General features: G+C 41.4%; 1 protein-coding gene across 2 annotated transcripts in view; it reads left to right on the forward strand.

The window, feature by feature from the left end:
* FAM204A (family with sequence similarity 204 member A) overlaps positions 1-5,930 on the forward strand; it is a 127,518-nt gene extending 121,588 nt beyond the window's left edge. Inside the window, exons 8-9 of one of the 2 annotated variants that reach the window (XR_003942080.1) lie at positions 3,535-4,014; positions 5,717-5,930. Coding sequence is in view for 1 of the 2 variants with exons in the window: in XM_030202633.1 (XP_030058493.1) it covers positions 3,535-3,586 (52 nt within the window). In the remaining variant the exon portion in view is untranslated. Of the gene's footprint in view, positions 1-3,534; positions 4,366-5,716 lie in introns of those variants that run through there. The other variant, XM_030202633.1, reaches the window with a different exon arrangement.
* Positions 5,931-17,429: the final 11,499 nt, after the last annotated feature.

Consider the following 17,429-nt stretch of genomic DNA (forward strand, 5'->3'; position numbering starts at 1 on the left):
GACAATTCTGCACTGTCACACAACTTTGACATTGTAGACTGGCCTTTTAGAGACCTTGAAAAACTGGCTGTTGAATGAGAAAACTCCTCCATGCCCAGAAGGTCATTTATAAGAATCAGTGTATGCCAAGACTGTATATTTCCTGGTGAAGAAGAAATGAGTCTCGTAGAAATAGATTATTTATTTATTTATTTATTTATTTGTTTATTGCATTTGTATCCCACATATTCCCGCCTATTTGCAGGCTCAATGTGGCTTACAGAGTTTTGTTATGACATTTTCATTCCAGGATATCAGATACAATTAGTAATGCACAGAGATTAAGTATGGGAATAGAAAAAAGGATAGTGTTAGGCGGGTAGGTATAGAAGGTGACCTTTCGTTTTGGCGTGGTAGTTTAGTAAGGCTATAGGTTCTCTTTTGTAGGCCTTGTTGAAGAGGTCCTGTTATAGGCCTCCAGGTTTATTTAGGTGTCATTAGATCCCAAAGTGCAAAAGGTGTTGAAATAAGAAATAAAACTTCTAGGATCCATTTCCATCATTTAAATTTGGACAATCATTCCAAAGAGGAAAAAGAATGAGCAAGAATCCACCGGTACCAAAAAGGAAGGGTAAGAGTAGAATTTATGAAGGAAGTGAAAAAAAAAAATCTTCAAGAAATTAGATCAGCAAGCGAGGAAAAATAATTGGCAAAGTACAGGAACTATTTGTTGATTAAAACCGGAAACATGAACGGGTAAAGAGAAGTGAATTGAAACCTAAGGATGAGCGATTGATAGTTGCAGCCCAGGACAACAGATTACAGATGAGTCGGTTTATAGCAAGCATTGAAGAAACTGCTGCAAAATACATCTGGGCATCCAACTGGCAGATGACATTTAATGTGAGCAAGTGCAAAGTGATGCATGTGGGGAAGAGGAACCCGAACTACAGCTACATGATACAAGGTTCCACATTAGGAATCACCGACCAGGAAAAAGATTTAGGCGTCATCGTTGATGATTTTATCTTTTAAATTTATTTACCGCCTTTTTGAAAGAATTCACTCAAGGCGGTATACAGTAAGAATAGATCAAACATGAGCAATAGGCAATTACAGCAGTAAAAATATTCAAATAACAATACTACTACTACTACTTATCATTTCTATAGTGCTACTAGACGTACGCAGCGCTGTACACTGGACATAAAGAGACAGTCCCTGCTCGACAGAGCTTTCAATCTAATTAGGACAGACAAACAGGACAAATAAGAGATAAGGGAATTACTAAGGTGGGAACAATAAAATATGGGTATTGAACAAGTGAGTAAGGATTAGGTGTTAAAAATAGCATCAAAAAAGTGGGCTTTTAGTCTAGATTATGAAGGTCAACACAATACCTAATAGAACATTGTAATTGATAGTGAAAGATAAAGCAAAGATGTAACATATAGATAGGAAAGAGAGTAAGAAGAGTTAGAAAGTAAGGTGACTGATTTAAAGAAAGTTGCACATGAGGTCAAAGAGATGATAAAATGTTATCTCAGCTAGGGTAGGAGTGGATAAACATGTCCTGGTGCAGTATGTGCAGCCTGAGTCACTCCTGGTGTGTGTGAGTGAACAAGTTAGTTACGTCTTCCGTTAAACGCCTGGTTGAAGAGCCAAACTTTCACCTGCTTCCTGAAGTAGAGATGGTCTTGTGTTAAGCGGAGTGTGCAGCGGCAGCTAAGAAAGCAAATAGAATGTTAGAAATTATTAGGAAAGGAATGGAAAACAAAAATGAGGATGTTATGCCTTTGTATTGCGCCATGGTGCGACCTCACCACAAATATTGTGTGCAATTCTGGTCACCGCATCTCAAAAAAGATATAGCAGAATTAGAAAGGTGCAGCGAAGGGTGACAAAAATAATAAATGGATGGGATAGCTTCCATATGAGGAAAGGCTAAAACAGCTTGGGCTCTTCAGCTTGGAGATGTGATAGAGGTCTATAAAATACTGAGTGGAGTGGAACAGGTAGATGTGAATCGCTTGTTTACTTGTTCCAAAAATATTAGGACTAGGGGACATGCAATGGAGCTACAAAGTAGTAAAATTAAAACAAATTTATGCTGCTTATCCTAGAAATATGCAGTGGATTTTCCCAAGTCCATTTTAATAATGGCTTATGGAATTCCTTTAGGAAATTATCCAAACCTTTTTTAATCCCTGTTGACCTGTTTTTACCACATTCTCTGGCAACGAATTCCAGAGTTTAATTACACGTTGAGTGAAGAAATATTTTCTCCAATTTGTTTTAAAATTACTACTTTGTACCTTCATTGTGTGCCCCCTAGTTCTAGTATTTTTGGAAAGAGTAAACAAGTGATTCACGTCTACCCATTCCACTCCACTCGTTATTTTACAGACCTCTATCATATCTCCTGTCTCTTCTCCAAGCTGAAGATCCCTAGCCGCTTTAGCCTTTCCTCATAGAGAAGTTGTCCCATCCCCTTTATCATTTTCGTTGCCCTTCTCTGTACCTTTTCTAATTCTACTATGTGCTTTAGGAAACTGCTGTGAATCTGTTCATACAGTTCTAATGCACAGCTTATTATTACATCTTAGTGAGTCACTTTAATCCCTGCCCTCATTTCCAATTCAGCTCTGGCACAGACCCTCTTGGTCACTCTGGTCAGGTTACTCAGTTTTAATTGTTCATTGTTGTAGCTATTAACTAATGTTCCCTCCAAGCTCGCCACCACTGTGCTTTTATTACAATGAAAAAATGAGATGGTGCTCATTCCAGCTGTTTGGGAGAAGAAACAGCTTGTGCAGTGTAGGGAATGCACATTTTTTTTCTGGTTTCCCACGGTGCTGCCAACAATTTTTCTTCATTGCAGTAGGAATCAGTCATATGTTAAACGGCATTGCTTGTCCATAAATCTGGGCCTGGGTCAGTGTGTCTGCCCACTTTACTGCACAGTGCTCTGCAGGATACCTCTCACGGTTACTTCGAGGGCAGGGAAAGCTGTGTGTGATGTGTTGGAAGTCTCATAGCGGTTGACTGAGTTGGGCCTGAGCCGGAGCGTTTTAGACAGGTGATGTGCGGGCATCTGGTTACTTGGTTTAGTTTTCTCATGTGGCTTCGTAATGAAGTGTGAAGGGAGTCTGCAGTGAGCACTAACAATTGCATACTGTAAATTAAAATCTTTGCATTGCTCCCAGAGGGGATTCTCTACAGCACAACCTAAATAAGGGGAAGGAGGTTGGTGGAAGTGGCTAGGGGGAGGGACACAAAGGGGGTTATCTACTGTTAATAACAAAAATATGACTCACTCTTGTTATGCTTTATTCTCAATAAAAAAAAATATTTAAACATAAAATCTTTGCATAATCGTGTTGTGTCTGTATCATAATATTACATGTGGTAGAAGGGGGGATTGGAGGGTTTTCATAATTCAGAAATCTGCATTGTAATGAAAGTAAGATTCCTGGGTTTTACTTGGGCAATATATGGGGTTCTTTTGGGTCTGTGAGATTTTGAATTAAATGTACACCTTGTACTTCATTTCAGATTTGAAGCCAAGAAAAGGTGGGAAACAAAAAGCAACATGGGCTACATGTGAGAGCATCCGGCATCTCTTCCAGGCAAAGACTCGCTGGAAAGATGTACAAGGATGACGGCCAAGAGTGGGCCTCTGGATTCACAAAGACTATGCTAAACTGAACATGGAGCTCATGTGGATTAGAAGAACAATGTATAACTCCTTGGTGTACATTTACAGTATCTTAAAGTAGAAACAGCTTCTTTCCCTGTAAGAAATAACATCCCTAGTCTGTTGTGCTCCTGTCCAGTATCCGTTCAGAGCGGTCTGCTCATCTGTGGTGTGTTAGAAAGCTTATGGAAGTGCCTGGTGCAGATGCCGGGCCACAGTATAAGAAGCTCTAGAGCCATTCATCTGCACCTTCTAATGAAATACTCAAAGAAAGCAAGATTTAATATGCTGGTGTTGGATTTTTGGAAAGATACCCCAACTCAACAGCACTGTACTATGTATCCTTTATAAAGGCCTCTTTCCCAGTTAATCTGCCAACAGAAACACCACACAAAACCACCTGTTAGCAATAAATATAACAGGATTTTATTTATGAAATGTTGTGGTCATCGTCAAGATATTTGTCTCGCCAATACAATCTTGTACATATGTGTTTATGCTACTGCTGATGTGGACAGGACAGTACTGTACAAGCTGATTCATAGGTACCAGGTTCCTGTACAGAAAAGTTGATACAGTTCATTTGTCTTGTGTCTCGCCGCACCTTAGGCCTGTAATAGGCTTCCTGAGCCATTACGTCTAGCTCCATCCCTGGCTGCCTTCAAATCCAGGCTAAAGGCCTACCTGTTTGATGTTGCTTTCGACTCCTGACTTGTAACTTTTATCTTATCCTTATGTGTCCTTCTGTCTGTCCTTCCCTTATCCTTATTGATTCTGTCTATTTATCCTGATTTAGATTGTAAGCTCTTTTGAGCAGGGACTGTCTTTCTTCTTCATGTTCAATTGTAAAGCGCTGCGTACGACTGGTAGCGCTATAGAAGTGATTTATAGTAGTAGTAGTCGTCTTATGCTTCAGCATCCCACACCCTCGGGGGGGTGTGTGTCTCTTAGTCCTTGCACTTGTGGATGTGTTATAAAACTGTTATTTTTCTGATTTTGATATCTTATCCATATGTTCATATCAACGAGAAAGGATACCACACACACATGCACCCGCCTGGGCGTCAAATCACTGTTGCCCCTCTGTCAGTTCTATGAAACAAAAATTAGGGCAGGACAGACCACAGTAATCCCTCAAAGATTTTAGGGCTCAGAGCTCTGCATCTTTTTCAAGTTCTTATCCCTTTGTTTTTGTTTTTTTTTTCTTTTAATCTGCCTAAGAATAACAGAGGTCTGTGAGCTTTTGAGACCACACCAGGCTCTTTTGAAATTTTAATGCAATTGTTTACAGTATCAGAAAATGTAGTGATCATATCTATTCAATAAGAATACCTTAAAAGGATGGTGACTGTACATCAGCTCCAAAGAAATGTGGAAAGTCATAAATCTAGCAGTGTCTTACAGAGAAAACATCCTATGTAATAAAACGCACCTCCAACGTTCTGAAGCCAAGAAAGTGAAGCTGTCAAGCCTTGAAGCATTCCTGCAACGTTCCGGAACTACGGCTTCAGAACGTTGGAGGTGCGTTTTATTTTATAGGATGTGCTCTGTGCTTTTCTGTAGAACATGGGGGGAATTTAATATATGCTGATTAAAGTGGAGGAGTGGCTGGAGGGGGGCAGGGGCAATAGGACAATTGCTGGGTGGCTGGAGGGAGGGCAGAGAACAGAGGCGACACGGTGGGTACCTGGAGAGGGGGCAGGGGACAGAAGAGCATCGGTGGCTGGCTTGAGAGGGGGCAAGGAAAAAAGTAGAATCACTGGGTGGCTGGAGGAGGAACAGGGGAGAGAGGAGAATTGCTGGGTGGGGACAGAGAGACACACTCGCACCCAGCAGTCTCACTCTCTGTCACACACACACACACTCGCACATTCACTCTCTCTCTCTCACACACAGTCAATCTCACACATACTCTCTCAAACATACACACTCTGAGGAAAACCTTGCTAGCGCTCGTTTCATTTGTGTCAGAAACGGGCCTGTTTTACTAGTATTTAATAATCTTAAAAAACCCTGAGATCCTTAACTCAATTAAACCAGCTAACCATCCACTCCACTACTGACACTGACATCACTTGGAGTAACCTCGGCTGGAACATCATGTTCATACTGCCTAGGATAAAAAAAAAAACCTCTCCAACGTAATCACCATAAATAAATAAGTATAGATCTAGATATGTCACATTTTTAATCCTAATACATTGGCAAGGAAAATAAAGCCAATAAAGTGGAGGAGTGGCCTAGTGGTTAGGGTGGTGGACTTTGGTCCTGGGGAACTGAGTTTGATTCCCACTTCCGACACAGGCAGCTCCTTGTGACTCTGGGCAAGTCACTTATCCCTCCCTCCATTGCCCCATGTAAGCCGCATTGAGCCTGCCATGAGTGGGAAAGCGCGGGGTACAAATGTAACAAAATAAAGCACATAGGTAGCACCCAAAGTATCAGGGTGTAACTTTAGAAACAATGTTCTTTCTTGTGTAAACCTAGAAAAATGTAAAGTTTAAGAACTATATTCAGGGGCTGCTCAGATCTAAAATTGGCCAGTCAGGAATCTCTCAATAAATAACCAGTCACTGGAGCAGGAATATCATGGTTAGGGCAGCAGGCTGAGAACCAAGGAAGCCAGGGTTCAGATCCCATTGCCATTCCTTGCAATCTTGGGCAAGTCACTTAACCCTGCACTGCCTCGGGTACAAATTTAGGGGTCCTTTTGCTAAGGCATGCTAAATGCCATACAGCCCATTATATTCCTATGGGCATCATCTCATTTAGTGCATGCTAATTGTTTGCACACACTACATCCGTTAGCGTACCTTAGTAAAAGGACCCCTTAAATTGTAAGCCTTCCAGGGACAGGAGCAATGTCTACTGTACTTGAATTTCAGTCCAGAAGATGTGCTGTGTGAGGACTTCCAGAGAGGAAGAGAACTTCACTGGTAAGTATTTGCTAGGAAATGGCTTTTAAACTAAGACTCGTGTTTACAAAGGTGCGCTATAGGCGCGTTCGCGTTTTTAACGTGAGTTAATGGTTGACGCGCGTCAAACACTGGCACGCCTATAGGAATGTATTAGCATGTTAGCGTTAAAAACACTGACACGCCTTAGTAAACATACCCCTTAGAGTTAAATAGGTAATCTCAGTGTCTTTACCTTAAGTTACTACTACTACTATTTAGCATTTCTATAGCGCTACAAGGCATACGCAGCGCTGCACAAACATAGAAGAAAGACAGTCCCTGCTCAAAGAGCTTACAATCTTATGCTTACCTGCTTATGTAGCAAAAGCAATTTAGGGAATAGTTTCTAGCATTTAAAGTCTCTGTTACAGTTCCACAGGCTAACGTTTAAAAGGACTATTTTAGAGTTTACTATAGTATCAGTGTAGATCACAGTTAATGGTCACAAATTCCCTTCTACGTGCCCCTGGCCTGATTTCTGATTTATAGGCCCTTGAACAAGTTAGGAAGCTAGAAAGTTAATTAGGACATTTCAAAGCAGATTGCCCAGATAGCCCCAAGCCTGCACTGAAGAGTATTCCAGTTCCTGCACCGACGCTGGCAGCTTTCATGGGTAGTTCCAGGCCCATGGACGAGGCCTACGCAGTGGTCGCAGCACAAAAAGCTGCTGGCTATTCGTCAAGCAAGGAAGCAGATGGGTTTCTGCAACACTGTTATAAGTGTGAATCAGACCCAGGTATCTGAGCTCAAGGTCACTGACTCTAGCATGTCTTTATTACGACCGGCGCTGGTGCCGGAAGATAGCACACACACACTGCCCACTGCAGATGTAGTGTTAGCTAATGGATCCAGAGAGACTGTACCCACTGCTTGAGTATAGCTGGATTGGGGTAACAAGCCTGGATACAGAGAAGTAGGAATATTAAAAACCATGCCGGTACCAACATGGTCTGGAACCGATATGGGTCCAATGAACATTACCTTCGACCTCAGAGTCCGCATTTCCGCTATGGTGACCTGAAGTTGTACCCGGGCGGCCCAACAAACAAAACCAGCAGAGATCACCTCCCTAGTTCTAGATACTGAGCCCATCCAGGTGAAACCAGCTGACCAGGCAATAGGAGGAAGTGCTCCAGAGCTTCCAGCAGAATCAGTTCCAGAGATGACTGGGGCCATATGGGGCAGCCTGACCTGTCTCTGATATACCTGTTGTCCCTGGTTTGACAGTCATCAGCAATGACCCTTCCAGCAAGGGATACTGATATAGGACAGAGCCATGCTTTTCAGGAAGCACAACATTCTGACCCTGATCTGGAAGCCCTGCAGCAGAAGGCTGGTCAGCCAACCAATGAGACCTGTAAAGATTGCATCCTATGGAAAGAGGGCTTGCTGTACAGAGAGACTGATCCCATTGATCCTAACAGGCCCTGGACTGCAGGCAGACAGCTTATTGTGCCCAAAGCATACAGAGAACAACATCTGCAGATTGCACATGACATTTCACTGGCCGGACATCAGGGAGTGACTCGCACACGCACTGCCTTTGATTGATGCAGAACTTCTATTGACCGGGAGTATCTTGCGCCGTAGCAAATTCATTAAACATTGAAGATCCAATCAGGACTTGGGAACACTTTGCACATTCACATGTATTGCATTCCCTAAAATGTCACAAAGCAAACATTTCAGCAAGACTCCAAGTAGCAGCTAAAGTAACCAACTCCCTCTAAAAACTAAAGCTACTCCTCTGAAATCTGTCTCTCTTCCTGTGTTGGTTAAGTGTTAGATAGTGAAAATGAGCACACGCTGCCTTCAGAAATCTGGGGATGTTGTTTATACTTAGATAGCGGCATGTGGCATCATTCTCAGTCCTCATGGGGCAGGAAATTTCCTGATGTAGGCTTGAACTCATTATTGCACAGATTGCATTAAACGAGACGCTGGCTCCCCCAGGGTTATTGCATCACATATCCAAATGAACAGTGACTCTGCATCCATTTCTTTGAAAATGACGCTCATAATGGAGTGACCTGGCCAGAGAGACACAAATTAGTGATGGAGATGGGATTGGAATTGAAGCACAGAGAATAACGCAAGCAATTTTAAATTCAGCTATTTACACGTGTAACTTGCTAATTTTAAAACAGACACTGCTTCAATGTGTGCACATGCACAGATTTAAAGTTGGTGAATTCTAGGTGTGGTTGTAAAATATACGTGTATTCCGAATTTCACTACAGCACTATACAAAGGTTTCAAAAAAACATCCTCATTGGCATTTATCCCGGTCATGTGTAACTGCAGACTAACATCTTGGCTTAGTCTAGGGTTGGACGGAGAACTTGAGGAGGAAATTGAGGTTCTCCCTCGGGTGTTAAAAACCACCTGAAAATTCTAGCCAAGTACACCTGTAAACAGAGTATTCTAGGCATGATACTTCAAAGAAAGGCTAAAGGGGGGGGGGGGGGTCTTTCACTAAAGGTGAGCTCGAGTTATCTGCAGCAGGTCGCATTTTATTCCTATGGGCCCTGCTGCAGATAACTCAAGCTAATCTGGACTAGGCGGACGCCTTACGGTACTACCTAAGCCACACTGAGCCTGCAAATAGGTGGGAAAATGTGGGATACAAATGCAGCAAATAAATAAATAAAAGACCCCCTATAATTCTTGCTTGCTAATATACTGTCAAGACCAAATGTAGCAAGAAATTGAAACAACCTAAAACTATACATAGCCTAGGTACCTACCTAATATTTTTTGTTGTTTTTTCTAAATATATTAAAATTAGGAGGAAAAAGATCCTGTTTATCAATTAAAGCTTGCAACTTATTAATTGCTTTTATAAGGACATTTCATCGATCTTAAAAACCTCCATTTCTATACATAAGTAATGCCATACTGGGAAAAGACCAAGGATCCATCGAGCCCAGCATCTTGTCCACGACAGCGGCCAATCCAGGCCAAGGGCACCTGGTGAGCTTCCCAAACGTACAAACATTCTATACAATCAAGCCATTGTGACATCACTAATGAGGTTGGCTCTTATTGGTGGAATGAGCCACTATGACATCACAATAGGTTAAATCACTGCTCTATGTAATAAAAGTGAGCCAAGTACAGGACATAAGTACATAAGTAATGCCACACTGGGAAAAGACCAAGGGTCCATCGAGCCCAGCATCCTGTCCACGACAGCGGCCAATCCAGGCCAAGGGCACCTGGCAAGCTTCCCAATCGTACAAACATTCTATACATGTTATTCCTGGAATTTTGGATTTTTCCAAGTTCATTTAGTAGCGGTTTATGGACTTGTCCTTTAGGAAACCGTCCAACCCCTTTTTAAACTCTGCTAAGCTAACCGCCTTCACCACATTTTCCGGCAACGAATTCCAGAGTTTAATTACACGTTGGGTGAAGAAACATTTTCTCCGATTTGTTTTAAATTTACTACACTGTAGTTTCATCGCATGCCCCCTAGTCCTAATATTTTTGGAAAGCGTGAACAGACGCTTCATATCCACCTGTTCCACTCCACTCATTATTTTATATACCTCTATCATGTCTCCCCTCAGCTGTCTCTTCTCCAAGCTGTATAGCCCTAGCCTCCTTAGTCTTTCTTCATAGGGAAGTCGTCCCATCCCCGCTATCATTTTAGTCGCCCTTCGCTGCACCTTTTCCAATTCTACTATATCGATGACATTTTATTATATTCAATACATTTTCTTCTGGCAATGTGTCTTATTATTTATTTATTTGTTGCATTTGTACCCCACATTTTCCCACCTATCTGCAGGCTCAATGTGGCTTACATAGTACCGTCAAAGGCCCAGTCGGTTGATAACAGATACAAGGTTGTATAGTGATCGTATGAGGTATAAGTGGAGGGTCGGAAGGGATGAAGATTGCGTGTTGTCCAGTACGATTATAGTCTTGCTGTGTTGCTGGGTGAAGAGGGTTACGTGGGGTCGTTGGGGTAGGCCGTTTTGAAGAGGTTGGTTTTTAGTGATTTCCTGAAGTTCAGGTGGTCGTGGATTGTTTTCACAGCTTTTGGGAGGCCATTCCATAGCCTTTTACTGTTTATTTTTTCTCCAAGTTCAAACAAAAGTTAAAGGTTCGTCATTCAAATCTGAATTAAAAAAAAAAATCTGAGGTCTTAGCAAAATACTACTTTTTTTTTTAATTCAAATTTGAATGACGAACCTTTAACTTTTGTTTGCAGAATAAGCTGGTGATTATGAATAGTTGAGCTCTTGAAAAAGCTCCGGCAAAACAGCGACACTCTGTTGAGTTACTTAATGAAGATTCATTCTGCCAGGTAAGTCACAAGTTTTTACTTTGAACTTGGAGAAAAATTAAAAAGTGTAAAAGAAGGCAGAACAAAAAAATAAAATTGAAGTGGTTTATTGAAACAATTACCCGACGTGGCCATGTTTCGCCCACATTAGTGGCGTAACGGCATTATTGCTTTTTATGGCTCGCTAATCTTCTAATTGTTATGGGCGCATTGAATATTTCCTGTTGGAATTCTTAGGACTTTAGAGCTGATGACTATTGCGTCGAGCGAAAGAATACTCTGTTTTGAACTGATGATTCATTTTTAGTCATGTTGAGCAAAACCATTTTTGGTTTTAAAATGAAGTAACACAAGATTGTGACCAAGCATTAAGACGCTGTTGTTTTTATTTTTTACAAGCTGTAAAGCCCGTTAAAAAGGGCGACATTTTTGTTGTGAAAAATGTAATGAAATAGCCAAAGCAAGAAATGAGAGTGGATGTCTACAGTACACTTTCATATACTAAGACCCTCCTCTCTCCCCTGCTCCCCCTCCAGCCACCCATGTCCAGCGACTCTCCTCTCTCCCCTGCCCCCCCTCCAGCCACCCATGTCCAGTGACCCTCCTCTCCCCCTGCCCCCCCTCCAGCCACCCATGTCCAGCGACTCCTGTCTCCCTGCCCCCTCTCCAGCCACCCATGTCCAGCGACTCTCCTCTCTCCCCTGCCCCCCCTCCAGCCACCCATGTCCAGCGACTCCTCTCTCCCTGCCCCCTCTCCAGCCACCCATGTCCAGCGACTCTCCTCTCTCCCCTGCCCCCCTCCAGCCACCCATGTCCAGCGACTCATCTCTCTCTGCCCCCTCTCCAGCCACCCATGTCCAGCGACTCTTGTCTCTCCCCTGCCCCCCTCCAGCCACCCAGGTTGTCCAGCGAATTCTTCGGGGCAGGCAGGAAAGATCCCCAGTCTTGCCTGCCTGCCCGCTGCCAGCGCTGACTTTCACCTGCTGCCGGATCGCTTTTTAAAATGTCTGCCGAGACTTCCAGCGGCGGCCTTGCAAGACTTCTGCTGAAGTCTCGGTGGCCATTTTGAAGAGAGATCCAGCAGCAGGGGAGAGTCAGCGCCAGCAGCGGGCAGGCAGGCAGGCAAAACTGGGGATCTTTCCTGCCTGCCCCGAAGAATTCGCTGGACAACCTGGGTGGCTGGAGGGGGGGGCAGGAGAGAGAGGAGAGTCGCTGGACATGGGTGGCTGGAGGGGGGCAGGGGAGAGAGGAGGGTCGCTGTACAGCGCTGCGTATGTTTAGTATAGCGCTTTAGAAATGATAAGTAGTAGTAGGTGTTGCAGTTATGATCAGCTGATGTCGGGAGAGACCTGTGACGTGCTGCGCATGCGCAGAACAGCTGCTCTCTACTGCGCATTTGCGGGTGAGTCGGTCACCTCTCATTTATAAAGTTAGATTTTTATTCTTTATTTTAGGTGTTTTGATTAGTTAACTTTTAGGGGAATGCTATGTTATAGTCCCCTTTTAGGTACGTATACACTTATTTACAGGGCCGTGCCTAGGGTCTCTGGCGCCCCCTGCAGACCATCGCGCGCCCCCCCCCCAGACTTTTAAATTTACCTCCCTCCGACGTCTGCGCAGCGTCAGTGAAAGCGCTGCCTGTCTGACCTCTCTCCACCAGCCCAGCCTTCCCTTCGCTCATTGGTTCCTTCTGTGTCCCACCTTCTTCCGAAGTCATTTCCTTGAGGGCGGGACACAGAGGGAACGAACGAGCGAAGGGAAGGCTGGGCTGGTGGAGAGACGTCAGACAGGCAGCGCTTTCACTGATGCTGCGCAGACGTCAGAGGCGGAGCGAGGTAAATTTAAAGCGCCGGCGAATCGCGGATGGAGGGGAGTGGAGGAGTAAGGTTTTTTAAAAAAAATACAACGCGACAGCGCGGTGCCCTTGAAGGCAGGCGCCCCCCTGCAGCGCTTACCGCGCTTACAGTGTTGGCACAGCCCTGCTTAATTATTTATTTATTGCATTTGTATCCCACATTTTCCCACCTCTTTGTGGCTTACAATACAATACATTATGGATTCATCACTTGGCAACGTTTTGATGTGAGCACTTTCTTATTAGTATCACATTAAGTTTAGATGAATTCAAATTGCATATTATGGAACTTTTGCATGTCTCAGAGAGAATTGCACTGATCTGAATGTTTTCTTTCCAACTTCTCCACGTACACTAAATCACACTAAATGTATCGCTCTTCTGTATGTAAGTTCTGAATCTACACTATGATTTTATTATATTGTTTTATAATATGTTTTTAATTCTGATACTTTAAGTTTTGTATTGTATTCATTTTAACTATGGTTATTATGCAAATTTTATGTATGATTTTTATTTTGTAGTTTTTACCCCTGACGCAGCCTAAGGGCAAAACATGGCCACGTCGGGAAATTGTTTCAATAAATCACTTCTATTTTATTTTTTTGTTCTGCCTTCTTGTACACTTGTATCTGCGTGGGCAGACCAGTGTCTGTTGCTTTGTATTGGGAAAAAATAAAAAGTAAAAGGCTTAAGACACATCGCCAGAAGAAAATATATTAAATATCATAAAATATCATTGCTATGTAGAAACAGAGGTTTTTGAGAAAAAGCTCTCCCTATAAAACTATTATCCAATCAAAACCTCAATCCATATATTTACGCAGATGACGTAACAATCTACATCCCATTCAAACAAGACTTAACGGAAATCACCAACGACATCAACCAAGGTTTCCATATTATGCATTCATGGGCTGATGCATTTCAGCTGAAACTTAACGCAGAAAAAACGCAATGCCTTATACTCACTTCACAACACAACACAAATTCACCACCATAAACACACCAAAATTCTTGGAGTTACCATCGATCGACATCTTACACTTGAAAATCATGTGAAAAGTACAACTAAAAAGATGTTCTATTCAATGTGGAAACTAAAAAGGATAAGACCTTTCTTCCCAAGGACCATCTTTCGCAACCTGCTACAATCACTAGATTACTGCAATGCACTTTACGCCGGCTGTAAAGAACAAATTATCAAGAGACTGCAAACCACCCAGAACACCGCAGCTAGACTCATATACGGAAAAACAAAATATGAAAGTGCTAAGCTCCTGAGGGAGAAACTACACTGGCTTCCACTTAAAGAGCGCATCACGTTCAAGATATGTTCTCTAGTTCATAAAATCATCCACGGAAATGCCCCAGCCTACATGTCAGATCTGGTAGACCTGCCGCCCAGGAACGCTAAAAGGTCATCTCAAACATTCCTTAATCTGCACTTCCCCAGTTGTAAAGGCCTAAAATATAAACTAACGCATGCATCTCACTTCTCCTACCTGAGTACACAGCTGTGGAACGCACTGCCGTGCAGTTTAAAAATTACTTATGATCTAACTAAATTTCGCAAATCCCTGAAGACCCACCTATTCAACAAGGCATACCAACAAGAGCAGCAACTATAAATGTAATACATCGCAATCTTGCCTATCATTCCTTAAACCACCCAAGTACACCAAACAACACCTCTCACACGACCTTACCTAACACCTTCCATCTAAATCCTCTTTCACCTCTGCTTATGATCGACTGTTTTTAAATCATGTAACGACGTTATCATATCTATACTCTGTAAGCCACATTGAGCCTGCAAAAAGGTGGGAAAATGTGGGGTACAAATGCGATAAATAAATAAATATCAACAATGTTCTTGCTCATATCTATTTGTTTGAATTTCGATCACGCTATTTTCTATGACATCTCCACCTTACCTACTATCAGTAATGTCTCCTAATTATATTTACCTGTCTATATTTCGATCATGCTACTTTCTATTTAACACTAACTGTTATCTCCTAATCTACTATCTTCTAATAACGACACATTGTACGCCACATTGAGCCTGCAAAGAGGTGGGAAAATGTGGGATACAAATACAATAAATAAATAATATCAACAATGTTCTTGCTCATATCTATTTGTTTGAATTTCGATCACGCTATTTTCTATGACATCTCCACCTTACCTACTATCAGTAATGTCTCCTAATTATATTTACCTGTCTATATTTCGATCATGCTACTTTCTATTTAACACTAACTGTTATCTCCTAATCTACTATCTTCTAATAACGACACATTGTACGCCACATTGAGCCTGCAAAGAGGTGGGAAAATGTGGGATACAAATACAATAAATAAATAAATATCAACAATGTTCTTGCTCATATCTATTTGTTTGAATTTCGATCACGCTATTTTCTATGACATCTCCACCTTACCTACTATCAGTAATGTCTCCTAATTATATTTACCTGTCTATATTTCGATCATGCTACTTTCTATTTAACACTAACTGTTATCTCCTAATCTACTATCTTCTAATAACGACACATTGTACGCCACATTGAGCCTGCAAAGAGGTGGGAAAATGTGGGATACAAATACAATAAATAAATAAATATCAACAATGTTCTTGCTCATATCTATTTGTTTGAATTTCGATCACGCTATTTTCTACGACATCTCCACCTTACCTACTATCAGTAATGTCTCCTAATTATATTTACCTGTCTATATTTCGATCATGCTACTTTCTATTTAACACTAACTGTTATCTCCTAATCTACTATCTTCTAATAACGACACATTGTACGCCACATTGAGCCTGCAAAGAGGTGGGAAAATGTGGGATACAAATACAATAAATAAATAAATATCAACAATGTTCTTGCTCATATCTATTTGTTTGAATTTCGATCACGCTATTTTCTACGACATCTCCACCTTACCTACTATCAGTAATGTCTCCTAATTATATTTACCTGTCTATATTTCGATCATGCTACTTTCTATTTAACACTAACTGTTATCTCCTAATCTACTATCTTCTAATAACGACACATTGTACGCCACATTGAGCCTGCAAAGAGGTGGGAAAATGTGGGATACAAATACAATAAATAAATAAATATCAACAATGTTCTTGCTCATATCTATTTGTTTGAATTTCGATCACGCTATTTTCTACGACATCTCCACCTTACCTACTATCAGTAATGTCTCCTAATTATATTTACCTGTCTATATTTCGATCATGCTACTTTCTATTTAACACTAACTGTTATCTCCTAATCTACTATCTTCTAATAATGACACATTGTACGCCACATTGAGCCTGCAAAGAGGTGGGAAAATGTGGGATACAAATACAATAAATAAATAAATATCAACAATGTTCTTGCTCATATCTATTTGTTTGAATTTCGATCACGCTATTTTCTACGACATCTCCACCTTACCTACTATCAGTAATGTCTCCTAATTATATTTACCTGTCTATATTTCGATCATGCTACTTTCTATTTAACACTAACTGTTATCTCCTAATCTACTATCTTCTAATAACGACACATTGTATGCCACATTGAGCCTGCAAAGAGGTGGGAAAATGTGGGATACAAACGCAATAAATAAATAAAAGCTATTAATAAATTGTAAGCTGTAATTGATAAGCATCACTGGTACAGCGGCAGAGATCTTTTTCCTCTTAATTTTAATATATTTAGAAAAAAACAACAAAAAATATTAGGTAGATACCTACAGTTTTAGGTTGTTTCATATTCTAGGCACATGTAAATGGTGGCATTCTACTCATGAACCACATCCAGAGAAGTGAAGTTATAAACAATATCAAAAAAAGCACTTCACTAATATTGTGTTCAGCTTCTTTTACTAGCAAGACATAATTTTCTATATCAAAATTCTCACAAAAAATGAGAGAGGAAAAAGCCTCACATTTCATTCCATTGTTAATAAATGACCCTGCTGCATCAATCATCACCATAAAAGACCTCACCCCCATTAATGTTTAAAATTAACATATTTTGTTTTTTTCAAATAATTAGCAATTTATGCTTTTTTTAATTCCAAAAAAACAGCTACTTAGCTTAACTGCAGCATATCAATCACCCTATTACTGGCCACCGTTTCGCAGGACCAATCCGCTGCTTCAGGGGGAGAAAAGTGTTTTAAGAGGTGCTCATCCCACTTAATACTCCAGCTGAGCACATTCAAATTGGCGGGACCAATCCCCTTGAGCAGCGGATTAGTCCCACAAAATGTGGACTTTCGTGCATCAGCCCCTGTGTCTTTTCAACAGGACACTAATTATAGGCTGCGCTGTCATCAGCTGGTCTAGGTATCGATCACTGCAATATAAAGCACAGAATATGACAGGAAACATATCACATCATATGCGCCTCGGCACATGTCTATGACTGAAGTACAAAACACAGGATATAAAATGGCCCATGATATTACGTGATCCATGACATCAGTATCTAAGACTGCATAGACCATGGAATGTGACCCAGGGAATGACATCACATGATCCTACAACATAGCTTATCTATAGTTGCCTTACAGATAAAGAATGTGACATAGCACATGGCATTATATGATCCACATGCTGGTAACTGGG

This window comes from Microcaecilia unicolor, chromosome 5 (assembly GCF_901765095.1).
Source record: "Microcaecilia unicolor chromosome 5, aMicUni1.1, whole genome shotgun sequence".
Classification (NCBI taxonomy): domain Eukaryota; kingdom Metazoa; phylum Chordata; class Amphibia; order Gymnophiona; family Siphonopidae; genus Microcaecilia; species Microcaecilia unicolor.